The 14684-nt window shown below is 41.5% G+C and overlaps 1 protein-coding gene across 2 annotated transcripts; it reads left to right on the forward strand.

The window, feature by feature from the left end:
• The first annotated feature begins 857 nt into the window (after positions 1-857).
• On the forward strand, positions 858-12607 carry LOC120563662 (myosin heavy chain, fast skeletal muscle-like). Of its 2 annotated transcripts, none has more exons than XM_039808007.1 (40): positions 858-1031; positions 1301-1522; positions 1599-1742; positions 1839-1995; positions 2089-2116; positions 2205-2301; positions 2406-2498; positions 2588-2651; positions 2733-2831; positions 2919-3022; positions 3129-3267; positions 3369-3487; positions 4207-4356; positions 4448-4618; positions 4698-5001; positions 5135-5199; positions 5384-5471; positions 5609-5726; positions 5815-5938; positions 6297-6433; positions 6511-6766; positions 6850-7092; positions 7177-7353; positions 7434-7579; positions 7667-7757; positions 7856-8245; positions 8351-8477; positions 8567-8685; positions 8772-8968; positions 9288-9471; positions 9581-9746; positions 9872-9996; positions 10104-10412; positions 10506-10709; positions 10822-10947; positions 11651-11821; positions 11913-12017; positions 12103-12198; positions 12321-12452; positions 12585-12607. In XM_039808007.1, exons 2-40 carry the CDS (start codon positions 1316-1318, stop codon positions 12603-12605), a joined length of 5793 nt encoding a protein of 1930 aa, XP_039663941.1. In that variant the 5' UTR covers positions 858-1031; positions 1301-1315; the 3' UTR covers positions 12606-12607. The 2 variants fall into 2 exon arrangements, with proteins under 2 accessions (XP_039663941.1, XP_039663942.1); XM_039808008.1 differs by having other exon boundaries at positions 858-1026.
• The last annotated feature ends 2077 nt before the right edge of the window (positions 12608-14684 follow it).

Consider the following 14684-nt stretch of genomic DNA (forward strand, 5'->3'; position numbering starts at 1 on the left):
GGAAGGTCTTCTGTGAATGATGTCAGCACAGGAGGTCGTCCAAAAGAGCACTGGATTCAGCCTAAATGACCTTGGTTTTGGTCACACAGAGGAGTCAGTGTTATCAGGAAGCTGCTATGACCCCGTCATTAATGCAGACATAGACTTAAATTATTATTGCTTGGGATATGTTTTTTTTTTTGTTTTTTTACAAAAAATAAAACTCTCAAAATTACACAGCAAGGTTGAAATTTAACCACAGTAGTGGGAGCAGCAAGTTGGCGGACTGTGGAGTCATCACTGCCCCTTTCTCTCTTGATGCTGCGCAATGTGTGTGTGTGTGTGTGGTTTTTATGTGTGTGTGTGTGTGTGTGTGTGTGTGTGTGTGTGTGTGTGTGTGTGTGTGCGTGTATGTGTGTGTGCGTGCACACACGTGTATGTTTATGTTTATCCTAATAATAAGTCCTAATAATGTCAATTCATTGATTCACTCATCTACCAAAATCCATTTGATTTGATATTGTTGGAATGCTTCTGATGGCAAATATTGATATATAAGATTAATATAGATTAACTAGTCACAAAGCATTCATTTTTAAATGTTAAATTTTTTGAAATTGCTTGACAGACCTATTTTTAATTTTCTGTTCTTTAAACTGTTAAATGAAGAGTTCAAGAGCCTATAATAAACTTAAATAGAATTAATCAGTAAGCAAAAATCAAGACCTGGCCATATCAACAGAAACCTGATGCATCAGATGATATATAATTACAACAAATATCTGCCTATCTGTAATACCAAATTTGGTATGCTTACCACATTTAACTTGTGGGGTGTCATCAAAAATGATTTAATATAAAAGCTCCTTGTGGATACAGTGTGTGACACAGAAGACCTGGGAGTTCCTGCTTGTGGTTGCGGCTATGTTCTCATCAGCTTGAGATCATTTGAAACATTTATTGAGTGCATCTTGTTTTTACACCTACTCTAGCAACAAGAACAGGACCTTTTAAAAAGGATTGGTGAATACTGTTGACAAAGAGGAGGTCAGGTAAGGACAACTTTAAATGTTTAACTTTTCTTCATCATTGAGTGTCTAAACAAGAGGTTAGTATATATTCTTAGTAACAATAAGTCTGAAAAACTTACTAGTCATTTTGAAGTCAAAGCGTACCTGTAACGATACCAGACATGGTTTCAGTGTGGATATGTTTTGTATTCAGCTAAATTTTAAATGCTGTTTAATTATGTAATATAATAAATGACATGGACTTAAAAATATTAGTCCAAGATGGAAGTTCCTTTGTAATTATCTAACAGACATCAGCCGCCACCATGAGTACGGACGCAGAGATGGCCACTTATGGCAAAGCTGCCATTTACCTTCGTAAGCCAGAAAGGGAGAGAATTGAGGCTCAAACTGCACCATTTGATGCCAAGAGTGCCTGCTACGTGGCCGATGTCAAGGAGCTGTACTTGAAGGGAAAAATCCTCAAGAAAGATGGTGACAAAGTAACCGTCGAAACCTTGGACACTAAGGAGGTTGGTATCAAGTCAGTCAGACTCAACCGGCAATTCAATATGATTAGTTCTCATTGTGATAAATGTCCTATTCCAGGAGAGGGTAGTGAAAGAAGCTGACGTCTATCCAATGAACCCTCCCAAGTATGACAAGATTGAGGACATGGCCATGATGACCCATCTCAATGAAGCCTCTGTGCTGTATAACCTCAAAGAGCGTTATGCAGCATGGATGATCTACGTAAGACAATCTGCCTAATGAGAAAAGAGAACTATTGCAAATCGCTATACTTGTAGGAAACAGAGTTAACTGTTGAATCTCTATGATCACTTTCAGACTTACTCTGGGTTGTTCTGTGCTACTGTGAACCCCTACAAGTGGCTCCCAGTGTACGATTCTGAATGTGTAAGTGCCTATAGAGGTAAGAAGCGTATGGAGGCTCCACCCCATATCTTCTCTGTCTCTGACAACGCTTTTCAGTTCATGCAAACTGGTAAGTTATTACCATAACAATGTGGAATTTATCAGTATATGACATTTCTGTTGCAGTAAAGCATAGTTAATCATTTTGTTTTTGCTTTAACAGATAGGGAGAACCAGTCTGTCTTGATCACGTAAGTTTGTTACATTTACATTTGTTGACTTTGTTTAACATAGTCAAATATCTTGATCAAATTCTTAAAAGTCTGTGTCCATACCTAGTGGAGAATCTGGTGCTGGAAAGACTGTGAACACCAAGCGTGTCATCCAGTACTTTGCAACAATCGCAGTTGGTGGACCGAAGAAGGACGACGGAAAGGTATGTTACTGTATGATTATAATTCAGGGTTCTTCTGCTCTAAAATATTTTTCAAGGGAGAAAAATAGTCATTTTCTGACTGTAATTCTAAACTTGGATTATAGGGGTCACTGGAGGATCAAATTATTGCAGCCAATCCCCTGCTGGAGGCCTATGGTAACGCCAAAACTATTAGGAATGACAACTCTTCTCGTTTTGTAAGTATGGAACAATTTCTGCATATTAGAGAGGTCTTGTCACAGATTGCCATTATAGAGGGACATTAAAAATCCTTTGTTCCAAACAGGGTAAATTCATCAGAATTCATTTCGGCGCAACTGGCAAACTGGCTAGTGCTGACATTGAGACATGTAAGTAATAATACTCATAGTACATACAAACGATTGGAATTGAGGATTGGCCAGACTGTAATTTATGAACAATATTTGTAGATCTGCTGGAGAAGTCCAGAGTGACATACCAGCTTTCTGATGAAAGAGGCTACCACATCTTCTTCCAGATGATGACCGGCCACATCCCTGAGATACTTGGTAAGAAGATTGAGAGGATGCACATGGTTTAACCTTTTTTCATATGAAACAAATGTTCTGACATTTCCACCCTTTTTTGATCTCCAGATATGGCACTCATCACCACCAACCCCTACGACTTCCCCATGTGTAGCATGGGTCAGATCACTGTGGCCAGCATTGATGACAAAGTTGAGCTGGAAGCCACTGATGTAAGTTATCTTCACTTCAAAATATTTTAATGTACTTTTTTCCATTTAATGCAAGTGCATTCTTCTAAAAGTTAATATGTTTTGTGTCAACCTCTTTTGAACTCAGAATGCCATTGATATCCTGGGCTTCACCAATGAAGAGAAAATGGCCATCTACAGGATGACTGGTGCTGTGCTCCACCATGGTAACATGAAGTTCAAGCAGAAGCAGCGTGAGGAGCAGGCTGAGCCTGATGGCACAGAGGGTGAGTACTGAATGGCAGCTCAGAGTGAATAGAAGTAAGGAAGTTCTTAATCACACTGGTGTCTGTTTACATCATGATGGAAATCTCTGAACTATTTTCAGAGGCTGACAAGGTTGCTTACTTGCTGGGTCTGAACTCCGCTGACATGCTCAAGGCTCTGTGCTTTCCCAGAGTGAAGGTTGGAAATGAGTATGTCACCAAGGGACAGACTGTACCTCAGGTAAACATGAATCATCAATATCCTACTATTTAAACAGATTAGTTATGTTAGTTCTAGTAAAACAAAAAAACAGCTATAGATTTGTTATGTTGCTTAGGTATGAAAAATTTAGAATATGTTACAATTGTAAATCATTGTACCCAGAAATAACTTAAAAATCACTTAAAACTCAACTGTAAACTTTCCTGACAGAGAAAGTTAATTTACATTGCAGATTTCAATTTTTCCTCTCAAAATTATTAACGTTACCTTTTGACTAGGCCTAGTTCTAACACTACCAACACCAACATTCCAAGTCAGAGAAAGGGTGACAAGTAAGGAAAGCTACTTTGTCTGCGACCCAAGTCTTTTCATTTCAGAGCTTTCAGGTTTTGCCAGGTCAGGCTCCAACATAATATTATGTTCGACCTTATGCGTGATAAATTTACAGCTCACAGCAACCTAATACAAAATGGGCTTTTGTTTGACATCTGTTGTCGGCAAAATAAATTGTTGTGTACAATATTTTATTGAGTTTCCTCTTAGTTAAATGCTGAGTCCATTAACCTGCATGTGACATCTTTCGTACATTCAGGTCCCCACGTTCAACTGGATAACCGGACTCACTCACACAGATTCCTGCCTTTATTAGAGAGATTAGAAGAAATACCAATAATCAATACCAATGATTTTACAAAAAGGTTGACTCACATTAAATCACATTCTTTCTATTAATTCAGGTGATGAACTCAGTGCCTGCCCTGGCAAAGGCTATCTATGAGAGGATGTTCTTGTGGATGGTCATTCGTATTAACCAGATGTTGGACACTAAACAAGCAAGACAGTTCTACATTGGTGTCCTGGATATTGCTGGTTTTGAAATCTTTGACGTAAGCTTCATTTCAGAAGCTGATACTTTTCATAACAGAATCATTGTTAATGCCCTGCGAGAAATTATACTGATGAATTGTCCCCTCACAGTTCAACACCTTGGAACAGCTGTGCATCAACTTCACCAATGAGAAACTGCAACAGTTTTTCAACCACACCATGTTTGTCCTGGAGCAAGAGGAGTACAAGAAGGAGGGTATTGTCTGGGCGTTCATTGACTTTGGCATGGACTTGGCTGCCTGCATTGAGCTCATTGAAAAGGTAATCACTTCATCACTTGTATGTGTCACCTGATGACACCTAATCAACTAATACTGTATTTCTCTCCACTTTTTTCAAGCCCATGGGCATCTTCTCCATCCTTGAAGAGGAGTGCATGTTCCCCAAGGCCTCAGACACATCCTTCAAGAACAAGCTGTATGACCAGCATCTTGGCAAAAACAAAGCATTTGAGAAGCCTAAGCCCCCCAAGAAAGGCAAGATTGAGGCCCACTTCTCCCTGGTGCACTACGCTGGTACTGTGGACTACAATATCACTGGCTGGCTGGACAAGAACAAGGATCCACTGAATGACTCCGTCTGTCAGCTGTACCAGAAATCCCCAGTGAAACTGCTGGCTATCTGCTTCCCTCCCGTCGTTGAGGGTATGATAGTAACTACAGTAAACTAAAACATGTTTATAGGTTATACTGTATATTTTCAACTAACTGTAGAAAATGTTCATGTACAGTTTATTTGTTATTCTAACAAAACACGTCTACTTAAAATCCTCAACAGATGCTACCAAGAAGGGAGGCAAGAAAAAGGGTGGTTCTATGCAGACTGTGTCTTCACAGTTTAGGGTAGGTTTTAACATAGCAAACTTATCTTATACTATATATATATATATATATATATATATATATATATATATATATATATATATATATATATATATATATATATATATATATATATATCTCGGTTTATGCTCAAACTCACAATTGATTACATGTCATGATAAGACTCCCCATTTTGAATCTACAGGAGAACTTGGGGAAGCTGATGACTAACTTGAGGAGCACCCATCCTCACTTTGTGCGCTGCCTGATTCCCAATGAAACAAAGACTCCAGGTATATAAAGAACACAATCTTAAGATATTCTTTAGGGAGTGGTTTTGTTTTGTTAATATTGTTTATTTAATTGTTTGCTGATTTAACTAAGAAACTATTAAGTCAAAGAAGTAATTAAGGAATATATATTTTTACAGGTCTCATGGAGAACTTCCTGGTCATCCACCAGCTCAGGTGTAACGGTGTGCTGGAGGGTATCAGAATCTGCAGAAAAGGTTTCCCCAGCAGAATCCTCTATGCTGACTTCAAGCAGAGGTATCAATCGATATTTTAAGAGAATTTTGATACAGATTATTAAAAGAAAATGCTCACACTGACCTTTACCTCTCTCATACAACTCAAGGTACAAGGTGCTGAATGCCAGTGTCATCCCCGAGGGCCAGTTCATTGACAACAAGAAGGCTTCAGAGAAGCTGCTTGGGTCAATTGATATTCCACATGACGAGTACAAATTCGGACACACAAAGGTAAAGACCTCACTTTCTTTATTTTACTGTAGAATAATGACCAAAGAGGTTAGGCTCTTCAGTCCAGTGTGTTTGCTTGTTTTTCTGTTAACTATATATGTATTAAATGATATCTGTTAATAATAAATGAAAAAATCTAAGAAGTACTTACGTGATTGTAGAGTTTGGTGCTAAGGAATAAGTGATTTATTTTAAGTATAGAGGCAAAGTAGCCTGCATGTGGCCATTTATAAAACACCTCCGCCTTAGAAGCCGTGAAACATGTAGGGTAAGTGAAAATGCTTTAATGTTTTACAGGGTGTGACGAATTCACTATCTGAGTTCATCCTCCATTCAGTTTTATTTTTTGTTTGATCAGGTGTTCTTCAAGGCCGGTCTGCTGGGTGTCCTTGAGGAGATGAGAGATGAAAAACTGTCATCTCTGGTCACCATGACTCAGGCTTTGGCCCGTGGTTATGTCATGAGAAAGGAGTTTGTGAAGATGACGGAGCGGAGGCATGTTGAAAACAGTTCATTCTGAATCATGGTATAAAAAATCAATATTGTCCATAACAGCTACTTCTTGTCCTCAGGGAAGCCATATATACTATCCAGTACAATATCCGCTCATTCATGAATGTCAAACACTGGCCATGGATGAAGGTGTACTACAAGATCAAGCCTCTGCTAAAGACTGCTGAAACTGAAAAGGAGCTGGCAAGTATGAAGGAGAACTATGATAAGATGAAAACTGACTTGGCTACTGCCCTGGCCAAGAAGAAGGAACTGGAGGAGAAGATGGTGTCCCTTATGCAGGAGAAGAATGATCTGCAGCTGCAAGTAGCATCTGTAAGTACACATCGATAGACAGTTGTGCTTTTCATGTTTTTCAAAGTGGATGTGCTAACATCTATCTTTATAAAATTAATTAGGAATCAGAAAATCTGAATGATGCTGAAGAGAGATGTGAGGGACTTATCAAGAGTAAGATTCAGATGGAGGCCAAACTCAAAGAGACAACTGAGAGACTGGAGGATGAAGAGGAAATCAATGCTGAGCTCACTGCCAAGAAGAGAAAGCTGGAGGATGAATGCTCTGAGCTCAAGAAGGATATTGATGACCTGGAGCTTACCTTGGCCAAAGTGGAAAAAGAGAAACATGCCACAGAGAACAAGGTTCGTAAATAATAATCTGTCCATCAGATCAAGTAAAATTATAATTATGATCGTTTAAAGACAAGATCTTTCTTGCACACTTAGGTTAAGAACCTGACAGAGGAGATGGCCTCTCAAGATGAGAGCATTGCTAAGCTGACTAAGGAAAAGAAAGCCCTTCAGGAAGCTCATCAGCAGACTCTTGATGACCTGCAGGCAGAGGAAGACAAAGTCAACACTCTGACCAAGGCCAAGACCAAGCTTGAGCAGCAAGTGGATGATGTAAGTTTACAAAGTCTCTTTGATTGGCAAAGCAGGATTCTTCTTGAATGTGATGATTAAAAACTCATCTTATTTCTTAGCTTGAGGGTTCTCTGGAGCAAGAGAAGAAGCTCCGTATGGACCTTGAGAGATCCAAGAGAAAGCTTGAGGGTGATCTGAAACTGGCCCAGGAATCCATCATGGATCTTGAGAATGAGAAGCAGCAGTCTGATGAGAAGATCAAAAAGTAACAGTTTTTGAATTTGTACAACAAGAGCTCTTTAAAAAAAATTGCGGTCAACTGCATTAAATCTGTACTTTATAATTCTCACAGGAAGGACTTTGAAATCAGTCAGCTCCTTAGCAAAGTTGAAGATGAGCAGTCACTGGGTGCTCAGCTTCAGAAGAAGATCAAGGAGCTCCAGGTGACATATGGTTTTACAGAAACCATTCCTGCAAATGTTTCCAATTTGTTAATTAAAAGTAAAAGTGCAGTGAACGATCTTATATCTATATTCAACAGGCTCGTATTGAGGAACTGGAGGAGGAGATTGAGGCTGAGCGTGCTGCTCGTGCCAAGGTTGAGAAGCAGAGAGCTGACCTCTCCAGGGAACTTGAGGAGATCAGTGAGAGGCTGGAGGAGGCCGGTGGTGCCACTGCTTCTCAGATTGAGATGAACAAGAAGCGTGAAGCCGAGTTCCAGAAGCTCCGTCGTGATCTTGAGGAGTCCACTCTGCAGCATGAAGCCACTGCTGCTGCTCTTCGCAAGAAGCAGGCTGACAGCGTTGCTGAGCTGGGAGAGCAGATCGACAACCTCCAGCGTGTAAAGCAGAAGCTTGAGAAGGAAAAGAGTGAATACAAGATGGAGATTGATGACCTCTCCAGCAACATGGAGAATGTTGCTAAAGCAAAGGTAAACCATGCATTACATGCTATTACCCAAATTAGTACAGTAATAAAAAAAATTAATATTATAGATAACATTTGATCGCTGAGCTCATCTCTGTTTACTCATTAGGGAAATCTTGAAAAGATGTGCCGTACTCTAGAGGACCAACTCAGCGAACTGAAGACCAAGAATGATGAAAATGTCCGTCAAATCAATGACACAAGTGCACAGAGAGCACGTCTCCTGACAGAAAATGGTATCTACAAGCTATCTGTTAATGATGTGTTGTGTATGTTATTAAGAAACATGATATAAACTAATGTATCATGACATCTTTCACACAAGGTGAGTTCAGCCGTCAAGTTGAAGAGAAAGAAGCTCTTGTCTCCCAGCTGACCAGAGGCAAACAGGCATTCACACAACAGATTGAGGAGCTGAAAAGACATGTTGAAGAGGAGGTTAAGGTAAGAAACATTTAAGTAAGTGTGTATTGGTATTATTTGTTTGGGATTCAGGAATTTTGTAAATTCAATCATATTTCTTACACCAGGCTAAGAATGCTCTTGCCCATGGACTGCAATCAGCCCGCCATGACTGTGATCTGCTGAGGGAGCAGTTTGAGGAGGAGCAAGAGGCCAAGGCTGAGCTGCAGCGTGGAATGTCCAAGGCCAACAGTGAGGTGGCTCAGTGGAGATCTAAGTATGAAACTGATGCTATCCAGCGCACTGAGGAGCTTGAGGAATCCAAGTGAGTAACATTCAAACAATTCAATGGCCAGTCTATGATTTGAGCATAACTCAACTTTGGAGCAATAATTTTACAGCTCTCCCTTATGATGTTCATATAGATCTTTAAAAACCTAACTAACCATTAATAACAATACTAGGCTGATCATAAATTGCCCACCCACCCTTTCCAAAACTCGCTTCCGTAAGAAAATTAGGCTTCAAAATTACAACAATGCAACACTCAAAATATAAGATCTCCCCTTGCAGATTCTTGTTACTAAGGCTTCAGGTAACTTCATAGTTTTCAGTGGGAAACAAATCTTACCTTTTTCAAACAGGAAAAAGCTGGCTCAGCGTCTTCAGGAGGCTGAGGAGCAGATTGAGGCAGTGAATTCCAAGTGTGCTTCTCTTGAGAAAACCAAACAGAGGCTCCAGAGTGAGGTGGAGGACCTCATGATTGATGTGGAGAGGGCCAATGGGCTGGCTGCCAACCTGGACAAGAAGCAGAGGAACTTTGATAAGGTAGCATTGTTTGCTTTGTGCGGCCAAGCCATACAAACAATTAAAGATATATTTATTTGTCTTCCCATTGCTACATAACCAACTGAACAGTATAAATGGTGTTATTCAGGTGTTGGCAGAGTGGAAACAGAAGTACGAGGAGGGTCAAGCAGAGCTCGAGGGAGCACAGAAGGAGACTCGTTCACTCAGCACTGAGCTGTTCAAGATGAAGAACTCTTATGAGGAATCTTTAGATCAGCTGGAGACCATGAAGCGTGAAAACAAGAACCTGCAACGTGAGTTCTACATTATGTAACAGTTACATTGTATTCACCACATGTATTTCTTGTATGTGTTAGAATAAAGTGTTTATATTTTACATTCTAAGGCTTAACAATATAAAACGTGTATCTCTCTGCAGAGGAGATCTCAGATCTGACTGAACAGATTGGTGAGACTGGCAAGAGTATCCATGAGCTGGAGAAGTCCAAGAAGCAGGTGGAGACCGAAAAGACTGAGATCCAGACGGCTCTTGAAGAGGCTGAGGTACGTTTTTTCTGGGGACATCTTGTGAGAAAAATCCCAATCATGGACAAATATACATTAAAAGGTTTAAAGGCAGAGATCAACATTTTATTATTTGATATCATCAGGGAACTCTGGAACATGAAGAGTCTAAGATCCTGCGTGTCCAGCTGGAGCTCAACCAGATTAAGGGTGAGGTGGATAGGAAGCTGGCAGAGAAAGATGAGGAGATGGAGCAGATCAAGAGGAACAGCCAGAGGGTGATTGACTCCATGCAAAGCAATCTGGATTCTGAGGTCAGGAGCAGAAACGATGCCCTGAGAATCAAGAAGAAGATGGAGGGAGACCTGAATGAGATGGAGATTCAGCTGAGCCACGCCAATCGCCAGGCTGCTGAGTCCCAGAAGCAGCTGAGAAATGTGCAGGCACAGCTGAAGGTATTGTTAGACACAGAGCTGTTTCACAGACTATGATCAGTGCAGGTACATTGTGGCATTCATGTGAATACTTTCCTGATATTTTTTCACTAGGATGCACAACTGCACCTTGATGATGCTGTCAGAGCACAGGAGGAGTTCAAGGAACAAGCTGCTATGGTGGATCGCAGAAATGGTCTGATGGTAGCTGAAATTGAGGAGCTTAGAGTTGCTCTGGAACAGACGGAGAGAAGTCGCAAAACTGCTGAGCAGGAGCTGGTGGATGCCAGTGAGCGTGTTGGACTTCTGCACTCTCAGGTGAATGAGCCCAATCATTTCTTCAATAATTAAAAAATCTAATGACATTTTAAATAACATGAAAACCAGTTATTTGATGACAAAAGTGCCTAAATCTTTTTTTCCATTTTAGAACACAAGCCTTCTGAACTCCAAGAAGAAACTTGAGTCTGACCTGGTCCAGGTCCAGAGTGAAGTGGATGACACTGTTCAGGAAGCAAGGAATGCAGAGGAGAAGGCCAAGAAGGCCATCACTGATGTAGGTTTACATTTCATTTGTTCTTAATTCAACTCCAAAGTGTTTTTTTAGATATAATACTGGCAGGGAGAGGCACCGGTGTCATGCTTGAACCCCAGCCAGGGTGAACGGGCAATGAATGCGAGTTCAGCAGCCTCTACGACACAGGCGAAGAGACCATAGAAGATATGGAGGAAGCTAATAACAGAAAAGAGAGTGACCAAGCAAAAGATAATCTTGTATGAGCTTCTAGAAATTTCGGGAATAACGTTAATAGTCTGCAAGACGGACGCCAAGCTCGCCATCTTGCTGTTGGACTAGTAACATTAAGTACTATGCCTTGTGTTGTTGCATTTCACGTTACTTGATGTTGGCTGTGTTTGCCATGTTCTAGACTCCCTATTTTTCTTATCATAAATAACATACATAATGTTATCATAACAAATGCATGTGTACAACTATCCACATTAACCACAGGAGTGTACATAACAAGTGAATTGCACTTTGAAACTGTAGGGGCGCCAAAAAAATTATGGTACGGAATGTTGCTTTAATGCAGGTTGACTACTGCTCCACCCGGCTTATTCTTTGTTATGGTGCTGGAAATAGTTCCAAATTGATAGAAGAAATATTCTGCACACTGCCTCCACTGCAGGGATCTAATAGTGTGGATATCTCTTTTACCAAGATAATTCTTAGTAACAATTTATGCTGCCTCCTCTAGGCTGCTATGATGGCTGAGGAGCTGAAGAAGGAGCAGGATACCAGCTCCCACCTGGAGAGGATGAAGAAGAACCTTGAGGTCACTGTTAAGGACCTGCAGCACCGCCTGGATGAGGCTGAGAACCTGGCCATGAAGGGTGGCAAGAAGCAGCTCCAAAAACTTGAGTCCAGGGTAAGAAAGAAAGAAAGAAAGAAAGAAAGAATTTCCAGAGCTGAACTTATTAAAAAAAGATGTATTCTTATTGCCTTATTGTTCATTGAAGGTGCGTGAACTGGAGGCAGAGGTTGAAGCTGAGCAGAGACGCGGAGGAGATGCCATTAAGGGTGTCCGCAAATATGAGAGGAGGGTGAAGGAGCTCACCTATCAGGTACAGTAACATTGATAGTTAACATACAAATCAACTTAACATACTTTACAAAAACATTTATTTACTTTAAAATAAACTTTAACAGACTGAGGAGGACAAGAAAAACGTTGCCAGGCTGCAGGATCTAGTTGACAAGTTGCAGCTCAAGGTCAAGGCCTACAAGAGGCAGGCTGAGGAAGCGGTAAGGACAGTATATAGATTTACACAACACTGAAAGTTTGATACTGTGGCAGATTTATTTTATGCGAAGAATACCTTTGGTGTTAAAGGAGATTCAAAAATGACAATCTCTATGTTTTTTAGGAGGAGCAGGCCAACACTCATCTGTCCAAGTGCAGAAAGGTGCAGAATGAGCTGGAGGAGGCTGAGGAGCGCGCTGATATCGCAGAGTCCCAGGTCAACAAGTTGAGAGCAAAGAGCCGTGACTCTGGCAAGGTAAACCTACAATTAAAATGTAGGCCTATTTAATCTCTTATTCAATAAGTATCTGTATCTGACAGAAAGTTACTGTCATTTATATTTGTTTGAAAATAAGTTGATTAAACCCTTTTTTATTTGTGTTTTCAGGCTAAAGAGGCAGCTGAATAAAGAAAACTGCCCAATCTGCTGTTTCAAATTATATAATATAATGTGAGATATGCTATAAAATAAATGTTTTCCTTGTTACAGTGAAATTGCTGTCTGTCTGCTTTTTTTCATTGTATTATTTCCCTCAAAAGATAAGTGTCAGACTGGGAAATTGGCTATCCAGAAATCACATTTGTCTAACGAGTAATAGACGACCCAATTTCTAATACCAAGGCTACTTATTCACATTTTGTATTACTGTTGATGTATCACCTTCTCACACAGCTTTTCACAAAAATTTTAATAGTTTGACAGTTTTTGAGAAAAAAAGTGACGGGCTTCATAATTCATACAAGCTAGAAGCATATGAATATTGCTCCTCAATTGGGCCTACATTTTTTTTTCAGTTACAAGTCCTATCATGTCAACTGATTTGTTATGGATTTTATGAAGTTTAAAACTTTACACAGCTGCTGTAGTGCCACCATTAGGATGATTGACCCACAAAGCCAGTTGAGGAAGTTTAGCATAGGACTGGACCTACGTGCAAAGTTTCACACATGGAAGGCCGATTTCATGGTAAATCATAATAATTAAAGCTGCAAAGAGCGTTGGATGGGTCCTCGCTCCTCTTTGCAACCCTGCATTTGCACAACCGTCAGACACAGCACGCACGGTGAAGTGTGCGCCATTTGAGATGGTGTGTTAGTACCAATTGTAGGGGGCGGGGCAAATCGTCATCAATGAAAAAGGAACCCTCTGCTGAGTTCAATGATACCTCACACAATAGTCTACAATAAACGGGTCATTAGTTAGGAAAGGGGGCTTGGCTTAAAGGGGTGATAGAATGCAAAACCGATTTTACCCTGTCATAGTTGAATAATGACAGTTCGGTGGGTAAATAGGCAACCCGGTCTCACGGCAGTTCGTGTAAATGTCAACGTTATTCTTAATCTATTGATACGTGTTCACGGAGACGTTTTTCTCGTCTTTTACATGTAAATGTCACATATTTTCTCGGGGAAAGGACGCCGGGAGGCGGCCGAAAAGGAAGCTCCATAAGCCGGGAGGCGCCCGCGAGGCGGCCCGCTGGGGACGCGCTGGATGAGGCGGCCGGGAGTATGCTCATCCGGTCTACGTGTGTTTCGTGGATTTGGAGAAGGCGTATGACCGGGTCCCCCGGGAGATACTGTGGGAGGTGCTGCGGGAGTATGGGGTGAGAGGGTCTCTTCTCAGGGCCATCCAATCTCTGTACGACCAAAGTGAGAGCTGTGTCCGGGTTCTCGGCAGTAAGTCAGACTCGTTTCAGGTGATGGTTGGCCTCCGCCAGGGCTGCACTTTGTCACCAATCCTGTTTGTAATATTTATGGACAGGATATCAAGGCGTAGTCGGGGTGGGGAGGGGTTGCAGTTCGGTGGGCTGGGGATCTCATCGCTGCTCTTTGCAGATGATGTGGTCCTGATGGCATCATCGGCCTGTGACCTTCAGCATTCACTGGATCGGTTCGCCGCTTGAAGGGTTCTGCCTTCGCCATCGGCCGCATGAAGGGTTCTGCCTTAGCTGCGGCCCCCTCTTCTCGGAGGCCTCTCTGTCCCCTGTTGCCGAGGCTTCTCTGTCCCCTGCTGCCGGGGTTTCTCTGTTCCCTGTCCCGGGCGGTCTCTCTGTTCCCTGTTATCTTCTGCACACACGCTGAAGAATTTCCAAACAGCTGACATGTTGTAGGTTAATTCACGAGGTTCCCTACATGTGCGAGAATAGCGTGCACACACGTTTCACACCGCGAGCGGGTACTCGCCACACACGGAGGAGAAGTTCAGAGAAAGGAAAAAGAGACTGTGCTGTGGCGTCCGTGTGTGCGTGTGTCCTTGAGAACTGTAACTTATGTTGTCAGTTAATTGTAGCAATGACCGGCATGAAATCGTCATATGTCAGACTGACCTGCCCGTCGCCGGTCATGGCCGGGCATGTGAAGCACGGCTTCGGTAGCCGCCATGTTGAATGTAAACACAATCGTGTTCAACACACGATTGAAGAAAAAGCACAAGCAGCCTCTGCACAGCCAATACATTGGCACTAGAAACCTTTTATAAATGACATAT

Source organism: Perca fluviatilis, chromosome 8 (assembly GCF_010015445.1).
Source record: "Perca fluviatilis chromosome 8, GENO_Pfluv_1.0, whole genome shotgun sequence".
NCBI classification, from domain to species: domain Eukaryota; kingdom Metazoa; phylum Chordata; class Actinopteri; order Perciformes; family Percidae; genus Perca; species Perca fluviatilis.